Raw genomic sequence first — 27,068 nt, 5'->3', positions numbered from 1 at the left:
CTACTTAGGTAGACTGCATTCTTTAAAGACATGAAGAGCCAGAAACAGAAAAATGCCACTTATGTAATTTCCACAGAGCCACTAGAGAGTGTATGAAGTGGGTAAGCAGACAGAATGTCATTTCTCGAAAACTTGAGGTCACTGACTCATATCTTAGAAGTTTGAATCATATCAACTAAAATCATAAATATATTATGCCCTTTTCCACTATTTATAATAGTTGCATCTTCATATTTCAATGCTTACAATCTAAAGTTACACCATACTTCGTAACAGTCTGCACGTTCTTTATAACAGTGACTCCCAAATGCTGTGTTTTTAAGTTTATTTATTTACTGAGAGAGAGAGAGTGAGAGAGAGAGAATGAGCAGGGGAGGGGGAGAGAGAGGAGAGAGAGAATCCCAAGCAGGCTCCATGCTGTCAGTGTGGAGCTCGATGTGGGGCTTGATCTCACAAACCATGAGATCATGACCTGAGCTGAAAATCAAGAGTCAGATGCTTCACCGACTGAGTCACCCAGGTGCCACCCCAAATTCTGGGTTTTGAACGTGCTAGCCCAGAATGAAGTTTTTATTAGTCCACAGCAAAATGAGAAAAAGAAGGAACTATAAATTCATTTGCATGAAGCTAGGTTTATTAAACTTCACGGACTCTCCTCTTGTTATTTGGGGATTTTTTTTTCTTTATAGTCTTACTGGTCCACAAAACTGGCCAATGAGATCTAAAAGTATATCACCCCTGGGTAGAAGAATCTGCTTTCACTCCTTTGCTTTTATCTTGTTCTATAAAAAGAATAAAACAAAAATAATTCTGAAAAAAAAAAAAGAAACCCTCATCCATTATTGTAACTAATTGGCAGATCTCTCATTGCCATTGATTTGGAAGGTGCCGAATACCCATATGTGCCAGATGCCAGGACTGTTCTCCTTCTCCCCCAAAGATGCCCACTGATCTACATGAAACATCAACCTGCTGGAAGCCCTCGAGTTGGGCTGGGTCTCACTTGGTTTGCATCTGGGCTGGAACGTTCCAATTCCTGGTCTGGGCCAACAAGCCCTGCCCTGTCCTAGCCTCAACAATCTCATCTTCAGGAGGGCGGGTGCTACTGCCTCCTGAGGAAGTCCAGGAAGGGTCTGGACATCTGGAAGTTTGCTCTGTAGTTGCTTCCGACAATGTCCCACCCTCTCATAAGCTTGATGATTTCTTGGACAATACAAATAAACACAAAGGGGTCTGTTTTGGGGGCTGGGCAAGCAAACACAGTGGATAAGTCACAGCATGACACAAAGCATCCCCAAGAGGCATGTGCCCATGGAACAGACCTTTCTGAAGTCACGCGTATCCTCTCATCGTTGGATGAGTTGAATCGATCATCCTTTTCTCTGAAATACTCCTCTATGCACTGCTCTTCGAAATCATGTACTTTCTTGAGCTCATCATCAGTTATGAACAGTTCTGTGGAAAAAAGTGACAACAGGAAGGATCAGCAATGACATCTAATCTGCGGACCTAATGACTACCTTCGTTTCATCAAGGTTAAGAAAAGGAGCCTAGATTCTTCACTAAGTCTCAGGCTAAAGCCAAATCCAATCGGGCAACTCGTATCATTGTCCTGTTTCTGTGCGTTAGAGTCACGATGGAGCCCTAAAGTTCACCTGAGTATATCTGGTTTACTGCAGTAGCTGGTTAGAATTATACCCATTGTGAGGTTCAGAAAGTAGCTAAATCAAAGAAAATGGAGCTATGCAGGGAATGGAGGTTACTTACAAGTTCAGTTACCGGTCTGAGGAGTGTGGCAGACAACGAACGTTCACTGGTCTTACTACAAGCCCATGGCAACCCCATTCCCTCTTTCCATCTGCCCACAACCAAGGCTGGAAAGCCAAACCCATACATTTCTCTGCTGCAGGGAGGGGTGGTGGATTGGGAAGAGGTTCCGCTTTCCTGAGAAACTTTTCAGGTGTAGCTCCTTCTTTCTACATTTTCTCACCTTCCCTCCTCTTCCTGCCTTGAACATGAATGTAATGCCTGGAAGTACAGCAGCTATTCTGCAACCATGAGATAAGACAGGGCAAGAAGGAGTTGCTGAACTTAAAAAACAAGACTTGGGGTCTTTGACTTCAGGGAGCTATTGCTGAGTGATGGGCTATTACCTCTTCACTTTGAGTTATGTCAGATAAATAAAGCTTTATTGATTTGTGTTGTTAGCCTGGTTCTCTGTTAATATCAGGTAGGCTGATTCATAACTGATACAACTGTAGAAAGAGCCCAGTGGAAATTTGAACTTTTTCCCTCTAAGCTTTCTATGTGCCTAAATTTGTGTTTCTGGTGGAAATAGTGAATTCTGGAATTTTCACTTCCCTTCAACTCTAATTTTAATGTCTAGAAAGGAGTTGGGCATTGTTTTGTCAGAGAAGTTGTTAAAAGCTCCAGACTTAGAGTCAGTTGATGAGGTGGCTTTGGTTTAAACTTTAGAGCACTAACTAGTGTCACTGAGAGGTAATTCCTGGGTCACAATCCTAGAGGCTCTGGCTCAGTAGATTTAGTATAGGTAGTCTAATTGACACACTTTGAGAAACCACAGAAACTTGCTTGAATGGGGCTGGATTCCCAAAAGTAATTAACTCTGGGTCGTACTAAGGGGGCATTTAGGAAATCTGCAGGAGCTATTATATTCAATGTATGGAGGCCAGAAGTGCTAAATTTTCTGCCATGTGTGGGACAATCCCATACACTGAAGAATTATTCTGCCCCAAAGCCAACAGAACCTCCTTCTAGAAACACTGGGTAGTAGGTGGATGGTGAGGGGTTTTCTGTTATTCCTTTGACTAATAGAAAGCAGAGCCAACGGCCATAACCTCTAAGGCCTGGGGAATGTTTAAGCCCTGAAAAAAAAAAAAAAAAGATAGGTCCAGAAATGATAATGAAAAAAATCAGATTTAGTCAACTACAACCCAACTGAACCCATGTAATGATTCTTACATTATACATAATGTAGCATTGGGAGCATATCACTATGGTGCATATATTTTGTGGTGGGACCTCTGGCCAGTAAGAAGCTTAGAATCTATGGAGGTGCTAGAACAGCCCTGCCAGAGACTGGTTTTGTTCACTAAGAAAGATGGGAGGCTAAGATTGCTCCATTTCAGCCTCTAGTGTCCTCACACAGCACTGTTTCCCATAGAAACAGACCCTCCCACGCCTTCCCAAGTGTTCAGAGCTGCCCACAGTCTGCTGGACGCAGAAGGAACCAGGTGGGCACATGGTCCGACATGACCGTCTGCAGGATATAGTAGGAGTTCCTGCTTTGAGGCTGCCCAGGGCTGTCCCCCGAAGCTTACTCAAGCCATAGTCCCTCTCATCTGGGTCGCTCTCGTGTTTTCTCCATCGGCAACACAGATGCTGGAATATCATGGTCATGTGGCTAAAGATGATCAGAGGTGGGGGCAGAACTGGCCTCTCATGGAAGGTCATGATGAGCTGATATCTCTGAAACTTCCACACTTGGTTGGATATTGACTTCACCTCAAAAAATGTATTGCTGAAATAGAGATGGGAGAGAATCAAAAGAGAAACCCCACTCCTTTCTGAAGCCCCAGCACCTGCCCCCCCCACCCCCCTGCTTCTCCCTCCACCCCACGTCCTCTAGGGAGGGACCCACTTACTTAAAGACGGCGATGAGCAGGTTGACCAGCAGGATGTTCGCCACTAACAGGTAGCAGGCCATGATGGCCGGTACAATCCAGGCTCCTGTCTTGCAGGGAGGCAGCTGGATTATTTTGCCATCCTCCCGTGTCTCATTCTGTCCACAGGGAGCTAAAGAAAGCAGCACAGGCAAGAAATGAGAAGCCGTGGCTATGTGATTTAAAAAAAAAAAAAAAAGACTGATTTGAATGAGAGAAGTTTTTTTGTTTTTGTTTTTTTTTTTAGATGGAGGAAAAATACAGCCATCTCAAAACAAACAGAAAAAAAAAAAAAAGAACTCTAAAAAAGCCAAAAGAGAGAAATGAAAGCGTGGTGAATATCTCAAGGGATACCAGACGGGAGCTGCTTCTGCCATCTCTCAAGTTGTCACGGGACCTGAAAGAGGTGACGCACCCCTGCTCGCCCACTCTGGCCCTTGCCCCCGACGGACACTTAGTAAAGGGCACTTGCTGTCGTGAGGAAGCCTGGGGAGGGCTTTTCTGGGGAATGGCCGGGGGGTGCAGAGTCTCACTGCCCCATCAAGTTACTTCCAAAATGTGCTGTGCAGGCTGCCGCCTACAGCTGTAACAGCAGCAGCAGAGGGGTTATTGATTGGGAATTAACACACGGGTGGCAGTTAATCGCTGCAGGCAATAACTCTGGGGCTCTGAGCTAAGGATCTGCAGTCTCAGTGTGGTAGGAATAAAACAGGGCAGAGACGTGGGAAGTATTTCCTGGGCTGGTCGCTCAGTGCTCCTGATGGATGGTATTTCACCCAGGGTGGGGGTGGGGGCGCTGACGACAGGTGATGGGCTGGGACTCTGGAGCTCTTAGCTCCCTGCTTTCTTCCAGGAGCATTTCCTTTCCAAAAATGTGCTTTTCAGGGACCAGGGCACAGAACCCAACTGCACTGAATAAATGGGCAAATGGAAAAAAAAGTTCTGGAGTTGAGGGTGATGGGGAAGGTGACGTGTGGGATTGGATGAGTGTGAGTAACGTGCTAATGAAGCCTGCTTGGGGTTTCCAGGTAAATTCAGGGAATAAGCAAATCCCTGACACAGCTCCTTGGTGCTGCACAGACATGGCCTGGGAGTGAGACCATGCCCTTAGGTGCCAAGGGGTAGGGGAGGTCCCCCTCCCTCTTTAGCTGCCATATGTTGGCTTTAGAACAGGGTCTATCTGGGGGCGCCTGGGTGGCTTAGTCAGTTAAGCATCAGACTGTTGATTTCAACTCAGGTCATGATCTCACGGTTCATGAGATCAAGCCCTGATTCGGGCTCTGAGCTGACAGCAGGAAGACTGCTTGGGATTCTCTCTCTCTCTCTCTCTCTCTCTCTTCTCCGTCCCTCCTGTGCACATGCACTCTTTCTCTGTCTTGAAATAAATAAATAAACATTAAAAAAAAAAAAGAACACAGTCTATTTGTAAAGAGGGGCAGTGCGTGCAGTAGTCTCCGTTGCCACAGGCAGCTTCTGAAGATCTGCCAGGAAGGTTTGCAAAGTTGACCCAGAATCTCAGCAGGAGTATCTGGCAAGGGGAGTCCTTTCCCTTCTCAAGAGCTACCGTTGCTACACTGTGTGCTCCATAGTGGTTCTCAACCCTGGCTGCACAGAGGAGCTTTAAAATACGCCAGTGCCCTGCTCCACCCCAGACACTTGAATCTGAATCTCCGAGGGGGGGGGGGGGTCCATGTATTGATATTTCTTATAAAGTTTCCCAGGAAATTCTCCAGTGCCCCTAAAGTGAGTCCAATGAGCTAGAATTAGGCTGGAAAGATTATATGATTTTTGACATGCCATCAAGTCCAAAATGCATGCTCTTAGCCTAAGAGGGTTTTAATAGTGTCGAGACACCAAGACCCTGTTTTTAGGGCTGGAAAAGATGGCCAAAGTGCTTCATTCAGATCTGCCTGCAAGGTGATCGTGTGTGGGAGTCAGGTGTGTTCAAACAGCTGGCATCGTTATTATTATTGGTAGTTGTGGCACTAACCACCCAAGAGAGCCCCGCAGAAGGTCCTGTTCATTTACTCCCTTGGGAGGAGAACCCAGTGATGGAGGCGCCCACTGGCTCCACGATGAAGTCCAAATTCTGAGAGTGGCTGGCCCAGGGTCATCTCTTGCCACTTCCCGCCCTTCCCTCACAGCACAAACTGGCATGAGTCTCTTGCAGTTCCTAGAAACGTCATGCTCTCCCTTCCTGTCAGCCATGCTTCTTTTGCTTTCAGAAGGCCCCTCTGAAACCTCCCTCTCTGTCCCAAGCTCCACCTGGGTGAATCCTGTTTGGTTTTCAATGTTCACTTGGCCTTCTGGAGCCCACCCCAGCTCACTTTCTGCCCCCTTTCCAGCGAGGACTGGGGTAGGTATTGACAGGGACTCTGCCTGGCCAAACTCCACTCAGGCTGGTCTGGGCTCTTCGTCAGCTAGCCCCCGGCCTCTGTACCTTCCAGGATTGTCTCTTCATTGCCACTTTCAGCAAGAATCCCGTTGAGTCAGTTTCAGCCAGAATTCCCACCCCTCTACGTCTCGTAACCATCACTCTCTGATGAGTTTTCTCATCCTCCACCATCCCCCAGCTGATGTCTTGACCACCTAGCAGCCTGGTATGGCCAGAACCCCCTTAGCCTGGTATTTCCTGTTCGTGATTTTCCATCTTCTGACCCACACCCTGCTCCCAGCTATAGATTTCTAGTCTCCCTTGCTGCATTCACAGTTGGACACGATCTCTTTCCTATCACAAAACTGCATCGTAGCAGCCCTCCACTCCCTCGAATAAAGTCTTTCTTGCCATCTTCCTCAGGAAACGCTGACCCTAGTTCTTCATCCGGGATCCTCCAAAGTGAAGGGCGGTAGAGACTGGGGATATACGCGTGGGAAAGAGCACAGCGTGTGTCAGCCTCGGTGCTGGGCGCTTCACATGGGCCACTGCATTTAAGCTTCCCCGCAGCTCCGTAAGAAATGTATTCTCTTGCCTTCATGGTTGGGAAAACATGTGCCAAGGGGTGACATACCTTACCCAAGATCAAATAGCTAACAAGCCGTAATACCAGAACCCTTCAAACATTCATCCAAAAAATAGTGACTTCTTGTTACGTGCCAGTGGACCTGCTACAGGAGACGCAGTTGCAGATGAAGCAGAAGTGAGTCCTGTCTTCTCTTCGACCCCAGAGCCTGTATGTACTCTGATGGATCTCATGTGGCCTTTCCAATGTAGTAATGCATAATGATAAGAGTGACCACCTATTACATGCTTAAATATAAGGCCCTGGGGCACCTGGGTGGCTCAGTTGGTTAAGCGTCCGACTCTTGATATGAGCTCAGGTCACGATCTCACGGTTTGTGAGATCGAGTCCTGCATAGGGCTCTTTGCTGGTGCTCAGTGCCTGCTTGGGATTCTCTCTCTGTTCCTCCCCTGCTTACTGGCTCTCTCTCTTTCTCTCTCAAAATTAAAAAAAAATAAAAAGGCCCTGTGCTATGAGCTTTACTTATATTGCCTTATTTTAATATTGACAATATCTTGACACAATAGATATTCTTATCCCCATTTTACAGAACTGAGGTTCAGAAAGCTTTAGTACCTCCATCAGGATCTCAAAGACAGAACAGTCAGGAGGTCCATGAAAGCCTTCTTACTACAAAGTTTCCTCTGTGCCTCTGAAGAAAGAGCCAACACAAGGTTGAGGGGAATCTTTCATTTATGAGCAAATGCAGGGGCAAGCTGATAGGCATCTGAATTTTTCTTGTTTCCATCAACATGAATAATGGCTTGAGCTGTTCAGATGAGGTAACAAATGTACAGAACACTAAAATTCAGAATGTGGAGAAAGAGATTTGATCCATACTATGGGTATCAGGTGTAGGCACCCATGTCACAGAGAGTAAGATGCATGCCCTTTTGATTTCCTCCTATAATATATGGGGAAGAGAAACATCTTTTTAAAGGCGCATAACACCTTTTCCCCAAAGAGTAAGAGAAATTTAAAATGAAACACTAGGCAGTGTTTGATATAATCAACATCTTCCTTAAAAATATGTTGAAGAAGAATATTTCTTGAAGATTGTCCCTTCCCCTCCTGTCTGAAGAAGCGTCTCAAAAGCTTATTCCAGATCATAGGCAATGGAATAAAGAGCTTAGCTGAGTATATGACTACATTTATCCTATTTTTTTTAAAGCAAGGATTTTCAACTAAAAATCCATTTTGAAAAGATAACAGGACAAAGAGGATTTCTCCACCTTCTTTTGAAAATCCATATAGTTTGCTGGAGGATTTAGAATTCCATTAGCACAGCCCCTGTGGCTTACTCCAAGAATGAACTAGGTTTAGATGGCTGTGCTCTTGGCCTTTTCTGACACAATGGGTTTTTTTTGTTTTGTTTTGTTTTGTTTTGTTTCAGAAGGACAACTGGAGATGCCTCCCTTCCCTTCATATGGCTACATCTTTCTAGAAGGTTCCTGATCTAAAAGTCTTTGATGGTGGTGGAGGCAGGCAGAGGTTTTCTTCATGGAAGTGTGAGGCACTTTCCATGCCTTCCAGTAGGCTACCATCTATGTCTTCTAGAAGCGGAGGACCGCAAGAGCAGAGGTCATTGAAAACCAGGGAAGCTCCAGCATTGTGGCATCCAAATACCATCCTCCAGCTCTGCCCTTTACTTCTTTTGTGGTTCATTTCTTTTCCTTCCCCCTAACCCAGCTGGTAGGTAAGAGGCAAAGCAGTAGTGACCAGGCACCGAGGCCCCCACCGGGGAGAAGGGAGAGATCTCAGCTCCTCCATCTGTGAAAGGAGGGACCAGGACCACTGATATTCCCTACAGCGTGGTGCCCACACCCCAAAGCAGGAAGTCCGAGATGATTTTAGAATACAGGAACTGGGCACTAAATAACACTGGACAGTGAGAAACTGGTGACCTTTTCAAATCCCTTCCGATCTTCCTGACTCCATCAGGGAGAATACGTCACTTTGAGGATCATATTTCTTTAACACTTCCTTCACGTTTGCTGAACTCCCTTATTAGTGAAAACTGGGCAGGCCTGAGGCTCAAACATCTGGAGAGAATTTCCTAACAATGTGGTTGTCATTGTGTTTATTTTATGGTTATCTTTTATTTATGTCAAATCCTACTGATTTTTCAATTTATGGCTGTGATAAATTTTTAAAAATAATTTAGGTTTTAAAAATAAGCCAATTTCACTAAAACCATTAAAGAGTAGAGCACATTTTTACAAAACAATGAGTGGTTTATGTGACTAACAGTTGGAAAATGCTGGGCTAGATGATCTCCAAGCCCGTCTAGTCCTGATCTTCTACTACGTTATGGTTCTGTGACAGGGAAGAAAAGACCAGAATAACTTCTAGACCAGATCATCTATCCCTGGATAGTGACCCTGGAGGTCACTTGTAGAAACCTTATTCTTTTCACTCCTGGCACACAAGCAATCAAATAATTAGCCCCCACTGCCATACATGGAAACCAGTCACCATGGGGGAGGAGGGATACAGATGACAAAGCCTTCAACTCCTTAGGGCTTCTGGTCTACTTGCTATTTGCACACAAGTTCAACCTTGAGCTACCTAAAAAGCACTATTAAACTGAATATGCCTCAGTTTTTAATCCAGGGAACTAGAAAGCAGGATGTTACAAGCCTAGGCATGTTGTGTGTGAGATGTGGGTGGGGGAGGGGCAGGAATTATGGGGGAAAAGGGAGAAAAATTCAATTCCCTCTGTTATCTTGGTTCTGTGGCTTTGTAATTCTATACATGTAGCTTTATCTGGAGACAAAATTGTCATTTTGCTGCTAATATTTGAGAGGCTTCAAAACTCCAACCTTGGTGGTTCATTATTTGGAATCAGGAACTAATATCAGAAAAATTCTGCGCACCTCTTGCTGGGGAAGGGCACAGCCTGTTGCACATGTCACTGAGTTTGTTGCCGTGATACACTGGATTGACTCCAGTTTAGCTCCAATTTCTCTCCTCCCCCCATATCCAAGCTCCTTATGATGTGACAGTTTCTCTTACTAAACTAAGTCTTTGCTCCTTGATTCTGAGTTTGGCCATGTGAGTTTCTCTGGCCAATGGGATGTCAGCAAATGTGTTCCATACAGAACCTAGAAAAAAGAAAAACAGAACCTCGAGTGTTTCTGTTTCTGCTCTTCTGCCCCAGTCAGAACCATGAGGAACATGCCTGAGCTAGCCTGCTGGAGGAGGAAACACACGGGCCCCTGATTCCAGTCACTTCTGTTGTTGGAGCTCAGGCTCTTCTGGATCAGCTGAAAGCCAGCTGATTCCCTGGCATGTGACCGAGCCCAGCTAAGACCAGAAGAACCTTCCAGCCAACCCACATCCACCTGAGCTCAGTACATGCTTATAGCTTCAAGCCACTGCCTTTTGGGGTGGCTGGTCCTACAGCATTATCAATAGGTAATGTCCATATCGATGGCCAATAGATAATGTCAGTACATACATACATGCTCAGCTTCCTCTGTGCTGCTCACAGCTAGGAGAGGCAGACTAAGTCTTTCATTCAGGTGGACAAAGCCCCAGGTTCTTCTCCCTCCCCCTCCCAATCCCCAGTTCAGGGCCATTCCCATCATTACCCAAGGAGGAGCAAATTCATTGAATGGACAATGACTAATCAGACTCTGTCTTTAGAACTTACACTGAGGGACAGCAACTTTAGGGAGATGATGCCAGGAACTTAACTCAACTGTCACATGGAGTCAGACCATGTTAGGTATGTGAAGCAGGCCATCTGAGAGAGGGAGCAGAGAATGAGGGGAGGAAGGAAAGGGGAGAAACGGAGATAAATGGATTGAGACTGGAGGGACGTGGTGAGAAAAGCAGACGAGAGTGGCCGTGTCTTTAGACTCTGGCTTCCCCAACCACTTCCAGTTTTATTTTCAGTCAGCTCACGTCATGCTTTTTTCCTGTCTTTGAATGTCTCTGAGGTTTCCTCTTAAACACTTACAGCCAGTCTTTCTTGATTTAATCTGGCTTGAGTGGGTTTTGTTTTCTCGAAGTTAAACATTTTTCTCTAGTTGAGGATAGTCGTTAGCACCTTAGAGAGAATCAGCATCTCAGGCTAGTTGTTTCACCAGGGGAGGCCATGATCCAGAGTGCCGGGAATTCATGGCAGTTGGGGAGGGAGTTCAGGGAAAGGTTGGAAGGACAGAAATAAAAAGAATTTAACTTAAAATTTTACTGAGGGATCACCTCATTCCTTTTGATATTTGCCTACACAAACTACGATTAGAGGAGCTTTTTTCCTCTTCAAACCAACAATAGTAAAAAAATTCCAGAAAAAAAATCAAATAAATGATTTATTCGCCCAAATCTTTGTGCCACTGTCCACCTCCACTGTAATGCTTGACTGAGGCTTTTAAAAAAATGTTTATTGGGGCGCCTGGGTGGCGCAGTCGGTTGGGCGTCCGACTTCAGCCAGGTCACGATCTCGCGGTCTGTGAGTTCGAGCCCCGCGTCAGGCTCTGGGCTGATGGCTCGGAGCCTGGAGCCTGTTTCCGATTCTGTGTCTCCCTCTCTCTCTGCCCCTCCCCCGTTCATGCTCTGTCTCTCTCTGTCCCAAAAATAAATAAACGTTGAAAAAAAAAATAAAAAAAAATAAAAAAAATAAAAAAAATGTTTATTTATTTACTTTTAGAGAGGGAGAGAGAGGAGAGAGAGAGCGCCTGTGAGTGGGGGAGGGGCAGAGAGACAGGGAGAGAGAGAATTGCAAGCAGGCTCCATGTTGACAACGTGGAGCCCAACGCGGGGCTCGATCTCACTAACTGTGAGATCAAGACCGGAGCCGAAATCAAGAGTTGGATGCCTAACTGAGCCACCCACATGCCCCTTGGCTGTGAGGTTCTTGTCACAGCTTCTCATGTTGCAACAATACTCCCTCCAGGAGTACACAGGCCGGAACAGGTGTTCCTTCCATTACAGGTGCAGGGAGCTTGACTCCATTCTCACTGCCTTAACAGTGCAAGGTCTCCCCATTGGGTCCACACCACCTTAGCTATCATGCCACATGTTAAAGAATATGCTTCTTGTTTTTGTTTAAAAACAGATTGTGTGATTTTTCAGAAACCCACACATCTGTTCTGTATGGTATCTGAAGGGGGAAAATCCAGGGACTTCTTCAAGAGGGAGTGTTTTATAAGAAGAACCAGCAGCCTCACATCAGGGATTTCTGTGCTGAGAAGGATTAGTCCAGTGAGCTGGACTGTGCCTATCTCTGTGTGGACATACATCATGGACACTAAGTGCTACCAGCTCCACAAAAATGATCCATGGTTCCTGCCGATTCCCATTGGATTGTGCCCCCAGAGTTATAGGACATCAAGCCAAACAATCAATGTGGCCCCTAATATTTAGTAATGCATTTCTAAGCAAACACAAGTTCCTGCTGACATTATTTATGAATTCTCCGGTAAGCAACAATGTAAGAAATCCATTTATACTCACAGCTCCTGCTGGCCCTGCCTGCTGGCACGCTTCCCTCTCAGGGCCCCCAGATGCTTAGTGCCCAGGCTCTGATCTCCCTGCCCCCTCTCCTATCACTTTAGGGCCAGGCTTCCCACTTGTCTCTGTTTACTGTTAAAACCTGAGCTTTTCACACTTCAACGGATGCTCCTCAAACAGCAAAGAATCTGGATCGTAGTCCGTCCACCTTCCGCTCAAACCTAAACTCCTGTGGGCGAGCTCACTGGTTCCCATCACTTAGTGAGTCCAACTGTAGGCTGAATGTAAGCATCACTATGATTCTAATATGTGGTGGGGTGGGAGCACATCTCCATGGAGTGGATTAACAACTTTTTTCTCTCCCAGGCCGACGCTGACACACGCCTCATAGGCGTGTTAAAAATAAGACACTCAGAAGTGGATCAAATGGAGAGGCAAGGTGGGGGGCACAGAACAGGGCAGGATGGCAAAACCAGTTTGCTCTTGATCATGGTTTCCATATTTTAAATAATCACATTACCGTACATTTCCCGCTAGGGGATCTACCCATGACGGATCCACCTTATTGACTCGTTCTTTGAAGTCACCGAACACAAGGCACTAACCAAGGGTGGGTGCAGTGTGAGTCCTAGATCTGATATTTTGCCATCTGGGTACTACTGACTAGGCCAATTAACGTATCTGAGCCTCAGTTTCCTCGTGTCTAAGCCTGACATCAGAATAACAGAAATAATATTAATGATGATGATGAAGATACATGTCCAGCTTCTCCCATCATTCAAGCATTTATAGAGCCCCTACTATGTGCCAGGCAGTGTTCTAAGTGCTTGGGATACACCAGTGACGACTCACCAGAGATCCCTGCCCTCCCGCAGACTGTGCTGGGAGAGCAGTGGTGGTGGTGGGCGGGCAGAAAATAAACCATGGCATAATAAATGAGTAAAACAGGTGCTATGCTAGTAGGTGATAAGTGGTATGGAGGAAAAGAGAAAGTAAGGCAGGGCAAGAAGGATCAGGGGGGCATGTGGGTGGCTGGGAGCCACACTGAGAAGGTAGGGGGGAGCAGGTGAGGGTGTGGGTCAGGAGGCTCTCTGAGGACAGGGTGCTCCAGACAGCAGGCACTGCCAGGGCAAAGGCCCTGGGGTAGACGCGTGCTGCTGCATTCTGTGAGCCACAGGCAAATTCTTATGTGAAGCAGTGCAGGGCACAGTATCTGGAGAAGAGGAAAGAACATTAAGGGGGGGCGGGGCGCAACACATGGCCTTGGTCAGGACTTCCAAGGATCTAATCAGATAATGATGAGTGCAACTATTTACCGTAATCCTTACTGGCTCTACTAAAGAAACAGTAATTCCTCTTCACCCATTTTTAGCTCCTGCTTGACAGTTTCTTGTTCTACTAAGTAACGCCTCTCTTCGTGATTTGTTTTTTTTTTTTCTTAATTGATCCCCAATGTCCTGAAATGAAATAGGGACCAAACCCCTGTCCCCAGGTGGGAGGACTGAAGCCAGCTGAATTTTGGTCCCCCACATTCTGCAGCAGAGACTCTCAGACTCCCCTTTGCACCCACCCGTCTGAAAGAAATGGGTGATCATGAAAGCGGGTGCCTGGGCTCACAAGTTTTCTCTCAATCCCACCCACGTGAAGAGTTGTCCTGCCTTTATGGGCCAAACAGCAGTCTGCTTAGGGAAAGCTGATTCTAATCTGATTTGAGCAAAACCACCTTTTTTAGACAGAAGCAATGCTCACAGTGTGAGGCTGGGGGGGAGGGAACAGGGTTCTCACTGATGGCTTCAAAACACAATCCTACGTTTTCCCATTACCACTACACTGTTCCATGGCTGCTTCCTCGTGCAAACTGCTGGACCCACTGTGCCAAAGGACAGGAAGCTCAGATATGGGAAAATCACCTCTGTTCCTTAAGTATCTTAACCTTTCCTGGCTCAGGACACCCAACCAAAAGCTGTAGCTGGCAGTCTGAAAGATGTGTAGACAGTTTTACTGAGCAGTGGTAGATTTAAATTCACATTTCCTTTCTTTGTGAAGATAGGAAGGTTCTTTCTTTTTTTTCTTTTTTTTCCCTTAGGTGAAATAGATGGTTTATTTATTTTTTTTTATTTTGAGAGATGTGGGGGGAATCCCAAGCAGGCTCCGCACATCAGGGCAGAGTTCGTGAACTCACGAACTGTGAGATCATAACCTGAGCCAAAACCAAGAGTTGGACGATTAAATGACTGAGCCACCCAGGTGCCCCAAAATAGATGGTTTATATCACATCCGCATTTTCCTCTTAGACTTGGATGCTCCCTTCCCCCTACCCACCCCTCAACCAAGATGCTGCTGTTTTCCCAAACAACTGAGTTGACTATGTTGGTCAGAGTGCTGGAAAATAAGATGACTTCACTTGGTCATTGCCCAAAATGCAAACTAGTGATGAGACAGCTTATATATATATATATGTATGTATATATATATATACACACACACACACACATTTTATATATATACACACATACACACACACACATATATATATACACACACACACACACACACACATTTTATATATATACACACATACACACACACACATATATACACACACACACACACATATTTTATATATACACACACACACATATATACACACACACACACATATTTTATATATATACACACATACACACACACACACATATATACACACACACACATATATATATACACACACACACACACACACACACACACACACATATTTTAGAAACACACAGCCATCATTTTTTTTAAGAAGCTTATGTTTCATGAAGTTCCACTCTCAGTAATGCTGTGTGGTGGCATTTCCTTGGGCCATGCTGGTCTGAATAGACCTTCAGGGACATCTGAACACTAAACTACAAACAGTATAAAACTGGCTAGTTTCTGAGTCCTACATAGAAAAGGAACACGTCGGGCTCTCCCCACTCTCTCCCTTGCCTGATTGGGAAACAAAGGCTGTTCTCTGGGCTCTGGTGGACCAGCTTGTGGGCTACAAGCTTGGAGAATTTGTAACTGAATGTTCTGTCTCTCTGTCCCTGTATCTTGTACAGCCGTTTAGTCAAAAGAGGATGATTAATACACAGGCTCTGTGCTGCATGCTCAGTGATGACACATCTACATGTGTGTGTGAGCACAGCCACACCCGAGAAGACAGAAGAGAGAGGTGAGCTAAAAGAAAGTTGTGGGGTCAACTGGATTGCTTAATTGCTAAGTTAGCTATATATGGATATAGAGGAGTAGCCTCCTGTGTGCATTTAACGTCTGGCCTGACCGTGATCAAATCCCAGTGTAAGATGCAATTCTACTTAAGGTGACATAAAACCAATGTCCGGTGGGGTGAGCGATGACAGTGATCTTTGTTCCTTGAGGCCACGAGAGGACACGCCAACGTGGACATACATAAGGCTGTTTATCTATGACCTTTCAAAGAACAGGGTTGATATGGGTCTGATGAAACAAGTTTGAAACTCAAGTACGGCAAGGATTTAGAATTATATCGCGAGAAAATTGTACTTACATCCCTCTTGGAGACGGGTGTGTCAGATTTTATGCCAGATGCTCTCACATATATTAGCTCATATATTTCACATATATGAGTTAATACTTCTTTTAAATGTACGTTTAAAAATATGTGTTTTTTAAAAAGGTAGTAAGGATATAGAGAGGCTGATGGCTAAGACAAAATAGTCAAAGTCCTGCAAGAAACACTTGAGGATTTCTTATCTATTCATTTACTTTTAAGATTTCATTTGACAACTGGGGCGCCTGGATGGCTTGGTTCGTTGAGCGTCCGACTTCGGCTCAAGTCATGATCTCATGGTTCATGGGTTCAAGCCCCGCATCGGGCTCTGTGCTGACAGCTCAGAGCCTGGAGCCTGCTACGGATTCTGTGTCTCACTCTTTGTCTCCCCGTCCCCTGCTTGTGCTCTCTCTCTCTCTCTCTCAAAGGTAAGTAAACATTAAAAATTTTTAAAAATAAAAAAAAAAGATTTCATTTGACAATTAATAAAATTGCAGGGACTATTCTGCATGTTTTATAAATTTCAGCTCATGAAAAATAAGACAAAAAAAATATGAGGTAGTGTCTTAGTGAGCTCAAAGTGTCCCAACAAAAAGCAATAGACATTAATTTCTCCCAATTCTGGAGGCTGGGAAGTCTAAGACCTAGGTATCAGTGGAATTGGTTCCCCAGTGAAAGCCCTCTCTCTGGCTTGCAAATGGCTGTCTTCTCCCTGTGTCCTCCTATAGCAGAGAGAGAGGAAGCAAGCCTTCCACTGTCTCTTATTATATGGGCACTAATCCCATCTTGAGAGTCCTTCTCATCTCCTCTAAATCTAATCACATTCTAAAGCCCTCATCACAGTCACAGTGGGGGTTAGGAATTCAACACATGATTTTGGGGGAAATACTTTAGCCCATAACAGGTACTATTATGTCAACTTTATGGATAAGTAAACTCAGGCGCAAATAGGCAGTAACTGTCTCAATGACACATGGCTAGTAAGAGGCCTCAGAGCCTGAATTCAAACCCAAGATATTCCATCATCTTAGCTACCACATTGTCCCCTTTCTCATGATGAGGGAGTTGACAGCTATGTTAAAGTTGAATGTCCAGACATCTGCATATAGACTTCACTTGTGTTTCATTCTTTTGTTTGGGTCAGTGGCTCCCAGACGGTGATGTCCACAGGTAATACTGTGTATAAAGACTCAGGAGAGTAAGTTTGACCATAAGTAATTTTTGGCCAACATGCTTACTTTAAGCTCCGCATCTGTGTGGATAATACACTCAGTGTAAATGGAAGATGTGTATTTATCACCACAAATATGGTGAAAGAAATGACAAAGCCCTGTTTTCATTTTATTGATTACCCAGTGTTGCTTATGGAAATGAACAAACCGATATTCTTTGGAAGGGGCATGAACAATTAATTCCAGGTCAGGAAGGACCATTCATGGGGCATTGGACAAGATACTTCATCACACAGGCTCGAAGACTCAGTTTAAGTCCTCTTCAATTTAAGAGGCTGTTTTTTAAGCCATGGAAACAGAGATCTCCCATTTCCTCCGAGTGTGTCGATGGGCCCAAGACTAAGCAGTTCGCTCAGACATCGCTGTTTGCACCCACTGGGACTGATGGCTTCATTTAGCAACATAGTGTTAGGTTTGGGATCTCTGTTGAGAAGAGGTTGAGGACGGGCCTAACATAATGCATAATCCATGGAAAAAGCCAAATCTTGTTTTGCTGTGTGTCACGAACAATTAGCCTATTGTTTCACGTTACTAGGTGAGTAAAAGAACTGGTTATATCCACGGTTGCCATGGATATGCCCTGATGCAAATGGTCCCAGATTACAATATGGTGTTGAGTTGAGGAAGAGCAGGCAAAGGGATTTGGCTGTACCAACTGGTGGAAGTGTGTCAGCATCTGAGACCGAGTGAGATGTTCACAGTCATGCTCATGTGCTTCAGAATCAGAAAGAACTGCCATTGTTATGAGCCATATACAGGGCCAAGTGGGCAGAATGGGGCCAACAATATACTCATTATGGTGCCCTTTCCATTTAACTAATTAAATTTTCATATGAATGAATTAATTTTGGGGATACCTATACCTTGTTTATGTCTGTCCCAAGTCTAAGCTATATTTCCATGGAACTGACCCAAAATGTTGATCCATGAGCAATGGTACTTAAGTTGCTCTATTTTGAGATTTAAAGAGATAAAGAGGTTTCCATCGTTGTGTGGAATTGGTGGCCTGAATTACTTAGTGCTCAAGATTGGAGATATTTAAAATTTTTTTTTAATGTTTATTGATTTTTGAGAGAGAGAGAGAGAGAGAGAGACAGAGCATGAGTGGGGGAGGGACAGAGAGAGAGGGAGACACAGAATCTGAAGCAGGCTCTAGGCTGAGCTGTCAACACAGAGCCTGACGCAGGTTGGAACTCACGGACTGCGAGATCATGACTTGAGCTGAAGTTGGACACTTAACCGACTGAGCCACCCAGGCGCCCCAAGATTGGAGTTATTTTAGATTCTGAAACTCTTTACTTGTATAGAATCTTCTTGCCAGCCAATCCACAGCTAGCTTAAGATGTTGTATACATGTAACAATAATGGCATTGCATTTCTTAAAATGATGTAGTATAGATTTTTTTTTTTTTTTTTTTTTTCTAATTTGAGTTCATTGGACATTAACATTAGTTAAGGTTTAGGTCATGTTATAAAACGGAATCATAAAAAGTTAACTCACCAGACAAACAACCTTTGACTATTCTTTCTTTTCTGCCTATGAGAATCCTGGTGCACATTAAGTAGATTAAGTATAGGGGCATTCTGACATGACCACAACACTGTTGGATGTGGTAAATCTGAGCACCAAATTCCATGGGATGTTCTGCATGTCATTTAGATGTTGACAGAAGCCAGCCAATTGCAACTACAGTACTGGATTCCAAATACCTCCATCATTGGAATGCTTCTTCCAATCTCTCAACATTCTTTCTCTTCTTTTGCTCCCTTTTATTCTCTTTTATTTCCATGCTTATTTTTTTTTTTTTTTAGTTTTTTTTTTTTCAACGTTTATTTTTGGGACAGAGAGAGACAGAGCATGAACGGGCGAGGGGCAGACAGAGAGGGAGACACAGAATCGGAAACAGGCTCCAGGCTCTGAGCCATCAGCCCAGAGCCCGACGCGGGGCTCGAACTCACGGACCGTGAGATCGTGACCTGGCTGAAGTTGGACGCTTAACCGACTGCGCCACCCAGGCGCCCCTCCATGCTTATTTTTTGAAGACTCTGAGGTCAATTTTCTTTTCCCCCAGAACAACAATGTCATTCACTCTGAGCTGGCCAGAAGATACAATGCCCCCCTCCTGCATGTCCCATCAAATGTAAAGCCCTGGGCATCTGCTTTGAGGTTTGACAGGGAAAGCCTCTTCTCTCCAGACTATCAAACTGCTGTGAAAGCTTGTTTCAGTCAATTCTGCTATACCACACCCGTAAACACGGGAGAGGCAGAGAGCACTGGACCAATGCTCTGGAGCCAGCAGCTTGGGTTCAAATCCCAGCTCTGCCATTTGTTAGCTGTGCAACCTCTGGCAGGCCACTGAAGCTCTCTGGGCCTCAGTTGGCTCAACTGTAAATTGGGTGATATTCATACCACCTCAAGAGTGTTGCTGCAGAGGAAATGAGTTGTCGAGACACGTAAAGCTTTAGATAGTTCCTGATATGTAGTGAGTACTCAATATATGCCAGTCATTTGTGTAACAGGCCCTCTAGCTCAGAGGCCCCCAGCCCAGGCTGCTGAGCCAGCTACCAGGTTTCAAAGTCCGGGTCCACCTTCCAAATAGCTGTGCATCTGAGGCCAGTTACTTATTAGGTCAAACCATATGACCTTTCTACAAAAGTGGAGACGTCATAGCACTTAATCTAATATATACATTAGGACATTAGTTCTCCGTGCCTCAGTCTACTTGTCCATTAAAAACAGGGGCCACAGGGGCACCTGGGTGGCTCAGTTGGTTGGGCATCTGACTTCAGCTCAGGTCATGATCTCGCAGTCCGTGAGTTCGAGCCCCGTGTCAGGCTCTGTGCTGACAGCTCAGAGCCTGGAGCCTGCTTTGGATTCTGTGTGTCTCTCTCTGCCCCTCCCCTGCTCATGCTCTGTATCTCTGTCTCAAAAATAAATAAAAGCATTAAAAAATTAATTTAAAAACAGGGGCCATAATCCTACCTCATAGGATTGTTACAGGAAGCAAATGAGGGAGCATCTGCGAACATGTGGGACAATGCTTGATATATGGATTCTATTTAAGTATTTGCTATTATTATTTTTGTTACCCTCACATCTCATTACTGCTTGACACAAACTGTCCCCAAGAATAACCTGCTTATTAATCTCTCTTTTTGCTTCTGTCAATCAGCTTTTCAGTCTTGCCAGCAATGCCCCTCTTCTTCAAAGCTTGGTCTCAGTTCACCTGATTGACCCGCCCACTGCATTCTCTCCATTTCTACCATGTCTCCCGGCATTTGTATATTCACCGAGGACACGATGTTTTACATTAGCTTCCCGTGGTTCCCATGGCATCTTTGTCTTTTTCGTATGTTGACCCTGGAGTGTGAGGGTCCAGGGACATTGTGACATTTGTTTTGTGTCCTTTCATGTGATGATTATTTTATATCTTTAGAAAAATTCCTTAAGTTATAACTAAATGTGGGACCCCTAATGTCTTCCTATGTTTTTTTTTAAACAAGTTTATAAAAAACTTGAATACTTTTAGACTTACATAAAAGTTGCAAAGCTAGTACAGAGAATTCCTGGATGCCCTTACCCAGTCTCCTCTAATGTTAAAATTGTATACAACCATTTTACAATTGCCCAAACAGAGAAATCTGCATTGGTCCATTACTATGAACTAAACTTCAGATTTGATTCAACACTTCACCTGTTTTCCAGTGATGTCCTTTCTTTCCTGCAGGATCCCATCCAGGATGCTACGGTGCATTTAGTCATTATGTCCCCTTAGTCTCCTGTGGTTGGTGACAGTTCTCAGTCTTCCTTGCTTTTCATGACCTTAAAGGTTTTGAGGAATACCAGTCTGGCATCTTGTAGAGTGTCACTTGATTTGACACTGATTCTGATATCATTTGATATCTGATTCTCCCCTCCACCCCCCCCCCCAGAATGATTAGACTGGGGTTGTGGACTTTTGGGGAGGAACACCAGAAAGGTCAAGTGTCTTCTCATCATATCATGTTGGGGGCATATGATACCAACATGGCTTCTCACTGGGATGTCAGCCTTGACACCTCTGTTCTACAATTTTTACACAGAATTCTCTGCATGTTAAAGTTACCGAGAGACCATCCAAACATGGGAAGTAGGTACGTTGTCAAAATCACAACATTTTGGAGCACTGAATGGGCTTGCTCAGTTGTTCCCAACCTTATCAGATGCAACACCTTTTTTTTTTTTAATAATAAATATCTTCAAATGCTTGTTTACTATTCTGAGAAAAAAATGTATGGGTGGTAAAATTTATCAGTACTCACAATCACAGAAAAGAATGTCCTAATTTTAATATAAAGGGGAAACAAAAGGACAGTAACATGTAATAATATTATAAATGTTCCCAAATGTAAATGCTCCAGTCTAACTATTCTGCAAGCTATAGTGCCAGGGTCAGATGCTTACATCTATATGAAGACTTCACAAATGACATAGCCACAAACGTACAGGCTGATCAAGGACTCAAGTACAATGAGTGGCACTGTCCTTGGTGAGCTGGTTTTCTCAATGGTGAACCACCTGTGGGAAAGTTCCAACAAAATACCATTGCCCTCAATTTTCATGGTGTTTCATTCCTGGAAGAAATTCACTACTTACTAAAAACATGCAAAAATATTGTGCTTTTAAAGGTAAAATGGAGTTAGGCTCAGATAATTGGAACCAGGTTTTTCACTTACATGGAAGTGTGTGGGAATGGGGCAGAGAAAAACACTTCATTGTAGAAATGTCCTGTGCATTGTAGGACATGTACCCTCCTTGGGCTCCACTTACTAACTGCCAGTGGTACCCCCGAAACAGAGAGGGCAAAAAGAAACACTCTTTGCATTTCAAGATGAAATTTCCAAACGATGGGGGCCATACTGCCCCAGTAGGGACCACTAGTGGTCTAGTTTAAGTCCATGTGCCTCCATTCACACCTAGGAGCTGGGCTCGGGTCCATGTAGCCAGCACAGGAAGGTAAAACTTCGCCTGGAAGTCAGGTGTGCTAGCTCCTAATGTGCATGATCTGGTGCTTGCTGAGCTCTCAACAGGACCCATTGGGAACCGTGGTATTGATGCTGATTGATCAAATCATACAACTCACATCACCTACACACATGCCTACACACACCACCACCATCACCACAACTCAATTCCTGCACCAAACCCTTCACAGATTTTCCATTGAATGTAGGAGAATATTCATATCTTTACATTGGCTTAAAAGGCCCTGTACAACGTCACCCTCATTTGCCCCTTCAGCTTTATTTCATACGTTTTTGCCCCCTTGCACATTATGCTTCTACCATGCTGGGCTTCTCTCAGTTACTGGTTAAGTGTTACCTCCTTCCTGCCACAGGGCCTTGACACATGCTATTCCCCCCTCCCTGGCTTTTTTCCTACTTGTTGCCTGGCAAAATCCTACTTATTTTGCATAGCATAGCTTAAAAGTCACTTATTCAGAAAGCCTTTTCCTGAGTCTCCTTGTTCAGATGTTCTAACAGCATCCTGTATTTCTTGAACATACACTTATCAGAGCTTATGATTCAGTAATTGCGTGACTCTGTGTTTGATATCTGCTACCTCCACTAGGCTCCTCAGGAGGCAGGAGCTTCACTGGCTTTACTCATTATTGTGCTCCCAGTACACAGCCCAGGGCCTGGAGCAGAGTAGGTTCTAAATCTCTGCTGAGCACATGAATGGATGAATAGCTGGGTTAGCTGTCTAGAATGGTTTTCAGGTTGGCTCAAAGGCAGGCGCAATGGGGCAAACAAAATCATGCTTTTTCACGACGGGCAGGAGCAACAGAACCTTGGCTCTAGTTTGCTGTGAAGATAGAGAGCCATGCTATTTGAGACCATTGGTTTTGGCTTGTTTCAATAGGCTGGTTTTCAAAAGAACATAGAATAGAGGAGGCTGGAAGGTACCTCTCTGTTTAGACAATGCCGAGCTCCTGCATCTATCTGGAGCCAGCTTCCCTGCTGGAAGGAACTGGAGGCTTAAGTAACATCTCTGCAAGCTTTGGCTTTAGAAGATTCAACCCTACAAGTACCCCCCACTTCGTCCTTCCCCTGGTATTACCAATATCATCTTATCTCCAAGTAGCCCTTGGTATGGTGCCTTTAAAAAAATTTTTATTTATTTATTTTGAGAGAGAGAGACCGCACAAGCAGGGGAGGGGCAGAGAGAAGGAGAGACAGAATCCCAAGCAGGCTCCGTGCCATCAGCACAGAGCTCAAGGTGGGGCTCGAACTCATGAACTGTGAGAGCTGATATCAAGAGTCGGACGCATAACCAACTGCACCACCCAGGCACCCCGATATTGTGCCTTTTAAAGTGCAAATTTTGTTTTCTTTCTTTCCCAAACTTCAGTCCTCTGGGTATCTATCCCTTTCCTTAATTTGGCACATCTGCACATCACCAGTGCTATTATTTATTAATGTTTTTCTTTGAACACATCACACCCTGACATTGACGCAGATTTTAGCTTCAAAACACACACTAATATGCATGAACTCCTGTATTTCTGGGGCTTGTTGTATTCATTTGGGAAAGACTGCTCTTTTTCTTAACAGTGTTCCAAGGCAGACCTCCTTACTGTCCTTAATTTGTTAAGAATGCTGATGAACAGAGAGGTTTGCTGACTTGCTCAAGGTCATAGAGTTATTAGCAGCGACAGAACTGGGATTCAGAGCGTCTGGCTCCTGACTCTGTCCTGGGCTGTCCCTGTCACGCTAACTCAAACGATTCTTAACTGAGTTCTCCACCCACACCAGGCACTCCGTAAATGTGAACCGCTATGGGACTAATGATCACTCCTCAAAGCAGACTCTTCTGTAAGGTTTCCCCCCCTTCTCCCCAGAGAATGTCATATCCAGTCTCTGCCACTGGTATCTGGGAGGCTAACACCTTTTAGATGGCTCTTCCCAATTTGTAATATTCTGAGCCGTCTGTGAGCCATGTCTCATTTACAAATGCTGCATCCTTCTTGTTTACATCCCTAAGATGTTCACAGTTTTGATGATGAAGGCTATTCTGACATCCTCACAGAGATAGGTAAATCTCCTCTCGGGAGGTACGATGTTATTTTCCATGTGAGTGTCTAATTCATCCGTGATGATGCTTCTAAGAGTCGCAAAGGCATCACTGTCCCAGGGAGATAGGAAACCTTCAGTGAGGCCTCAGGATGGCTCCAACACTGGAGGCAGCTCCCTTCCTGATTCTGGAAGGCACTGTTTTCGGGAAGATTCCCTGCCCTCCTGATTTTCAGCATATGGTGGTTTCCTGAACTCCTGCAGAGTTGCTGATCCTGATTTTAAATTCAGTCCCTAACTTGGAACTAAGTCACCCATGGATCCCAGGCACTCCACCATGACATGTCATACAACTCCAGCTGCTGGAAGATCTTAAAGTCCGATCCCACTGGCATTCTTTCTGATCCTGGCTGAACACACCTAGATCATTCCAAACACATGGCTTTTGTCCTTGTTGTTCCCTCTGACTGGAACGTTCTGTCTCCAGTTTTTGCCACACCTGTTTTCATCATTTACGTTTCAACTCAATATTCTCTCTTCAAGGCCGTTCCCTGACCATCCTATGCAAAACTGCACTCCTAACTCCTCACCCCAATGACCCCCAAGTCTATTACTTTGATCTACTTTCTTTGTGAGACTTATTATGACCCCAAAGTATCTTATTTGGTTACTAATGGTCTATCTCCCTCCTGTCCCCAGTAGGATGTAACTCTTGCAAAAGAAAAGGTGAGAACTCTCTTGTTTACTACTCTCCCTCCAGTGCCAAGCAGGGCACTTCAGAAGTAGCTACATAAGTAAATGCATGACTGTGGTCCGGTCCCCACAGTGAGGGGCAGGGGGAAAGGACGACTCTGGAATCAGAGGGATGCAACCTTTTGCTATCATGGAGAAATTGGAACATGGGCTTAGGAGTTAGATAGGCTTGGGTTCCAGTTCCACCTCTGCTGCCCTGGCTGTGTGCCACAAGCAAGTTACCTCATCTCTGTTCTTTCGGCACATCAACAGTAAACAGGGACTGAACGCGCTGTAGTATATCATGTGCCTGGCCCCGTGCCAACCACTGTACTAGGATCTCAACAAATGTTAACTAACTTCCCTTCTCTTAGAAATGCCAGAAGAAACCCATGAAACTCTTGACAGCCTTTATAACACACTTGACAGCTAATAAAGAACTCCGGTCTCCTTATATTTGGCACAATCTGCTTAAGTACAACTGCCATACATTTTTCAAAAAGCAGTGACATTTTCAAAACTTGGTTATCTTATGTAGACTCCTGAGAGGGTGTACAGTCTTAAATCCACTGAAAAGAATCTAGTCTTTTAGTGCGTGACCTATTTGATAGAGGTGTCCCTCCCCTGTATATTCAATTACTTGCTGTATAATAGAACCGTGCACACCACATATAGTTCCGTAGTTGAACACTATGTTCCTCAGGTGGCATAAGGGACTTTGAAGTACTTGTCAGCAACTGGCTTTCCTGGAACCGTACTCTAACCACTCAGTTCACAGTGGCATTTTACTTCTGAAGTCCTTGTTCAGAATATTAAAAAGGGCACGCAGCAGACTTCATTCCTTTGCTTCAAGGACTGTGATTTTGTAAAGCTGGACCCCGTGATCTACTCAGGAGAGTGTCAAGGGCTCCAGCAAATGCTTAAAAATGGTTTTGAATGTGGCCTGGAGGTGTTAAGTTGGTCAGTAACTGTAACTATGGAGTCTGATTGTGGGGAATTTAGTTCTCCTTCCCACTTCGTCCCAGATGGTGAGCTGGAACGATTGAACAGGACAATTTCACAGGACTTCGGAGGTCGCTCAAACTACTTTTTGTTAGTGCACGATGGTGCTTTCCTAGTTAAAAAAAAAAAAAAAAAAATGTTGCTGACTTTTCTCAGCTATAAGCTTGGCAAGGGAAGTATTGAAGTTTGCTAGACTTCACCTAGATCAGCTACACTTTTGCTGAATTCTGAATGATCAGTCAGGCCTCTGGGGTCCCTCATCTTTCACTGTAATGACAGCTAGATTTATTCTATCCAAAACTGGTGCTCAAGAGCAGGAGATGGGACCTACTCGTTTGTCACGTTGGCCATTGTGACACCATGATTATGTGATGTCCAACTTGGTCTTTGGTCTGAAGAGAGTGAACAGAGACGAGAGAGATGTGAAACCCGTTAAGGGGCGGCGGTGGGGGGCAGGGGCAGTGCACTTTGTTCCTGGCTTCAGGTTGTGAGGACTTGGGATCTTTTCAGATCTGTTTTTCAGGACCTTGCAGATGTTAAAAGCAACTATCTTGTGACATTTCTCTTTGAGAGGCGACAAGTTGAATTTTGGATTGTGATAGATAAGGGTTACTCAACCTCAGTACTATTGACATTTTGGGTTGGCTAATTCTTTTTTTTTTTTTTTTAAGTTTTTTATTTTGAGAGAGAGAGAGAGAGAGCGCGCACAAGCAGAGGAGGGACAGAGAGACAGGGAGAGGGAGAGAGTGAATCCCAAGCAGGCCCCGCACTGTCAGCGCAGAGCCCAGTGGGGGCTCGATCTCATGAACCGTGAGATCATGACTAGAGCTGAAATGAAGAGTTGGATGCTTAACCGACTGAGCCACCCAGGTGTCTCTGGGTTGGCTAATTCTTTGGGGGGCTGTCCTGTGCTATCTACTATGGGTAGTAGCATACCTGGCCTCTATCAGTAAATGCCAGTAGACGTCCTCCAAGTTGTGACAACCCAAACTACTAGGCATCGTCAAATGTCTCCTGGGGACAGGGGGTGGGGCAGAATTGCCTCTGGTGGAGAACCAGTGGAGAATCTCACTGAGGGAGATTTCGTGGGCACAGGAAAACTTGGAGTGTTCCAGCTTCTCTTGGTTGCCCTGGGGTTTTAGAGCTTTGAGTTCCCTGAAAAAATGGATTTTTGATGGATTTGCAGACAGGTAAAGGATGAACTGCAGGAAAAGGTGAGAGAGGGTGGTACCCGAACACGCTTAATTCCCTCCCCCCTTCCTCCCTCTCTTCTGCACCTCTGCTAGTCTTCTAGCAGTGAAGCAGGGGGTGGCATAGATGTGGAGAAGCCTGGCTGAACCGGACAAGCTGG

The 27,068-nt window shown here is 44.8% G+C and overlaps 1 protein-coding gene across 10 annotated transcripts in view; it reads right to left on the bottom strand.

The window, feature by feature from the left end:
* Window positions 1-27,068, bottom strand: part of TRPM3 (transient receptor potential cation channel subfamily M member 3) — an 811,684-nt gene that overhangs the window by 15,433 nt on the left and 769,183 nt on the right. For all 10 annotated transcript variants that reach the window (XM_040449362.1, XM_040449364.1, XM_040449371.1 and 7 more), the window contains 3 exons: window positions 3,666-3,816; window positions 3,342-3,541; window positions 1,323-1,455 (listed from right to left, as the gene is read on the bottom strand). In XM_040449362.1, the coding sequence (XP_040305296.1) occupies window positions 1,323-1,455; window positions 3,342-3,541; window positions 3,666-3,816 (484 nt within the window). The remainder of the gene's footprint in view (window positions 1-1,322; window positions 1,456-3,341; window positions 3,542-3,665; window positions 3,817-27,068) is intronic.

Source organism: Herpailurus yagouaroundi, unplaced genomic scaffold (genome assembly GCF_014898765.1).
Source record: "Herpailurus yagouaroundi ecotype Mexico unplaced genomic scaffold, PumYag 199, whole genome shotgun sequence".
Classification (NCBI taxonomy): domain Eukaryota; kingdom Metazoa; phylum Chordata; class Mammalia; order Carnivora; family Felidae; genus Herpailurus; species Herpailurus yagouaroundi.
Note: the sequence above shows the minus strand (reverse complement) of the source record. Positions and strands in the feature narration are given on the sequence as shown.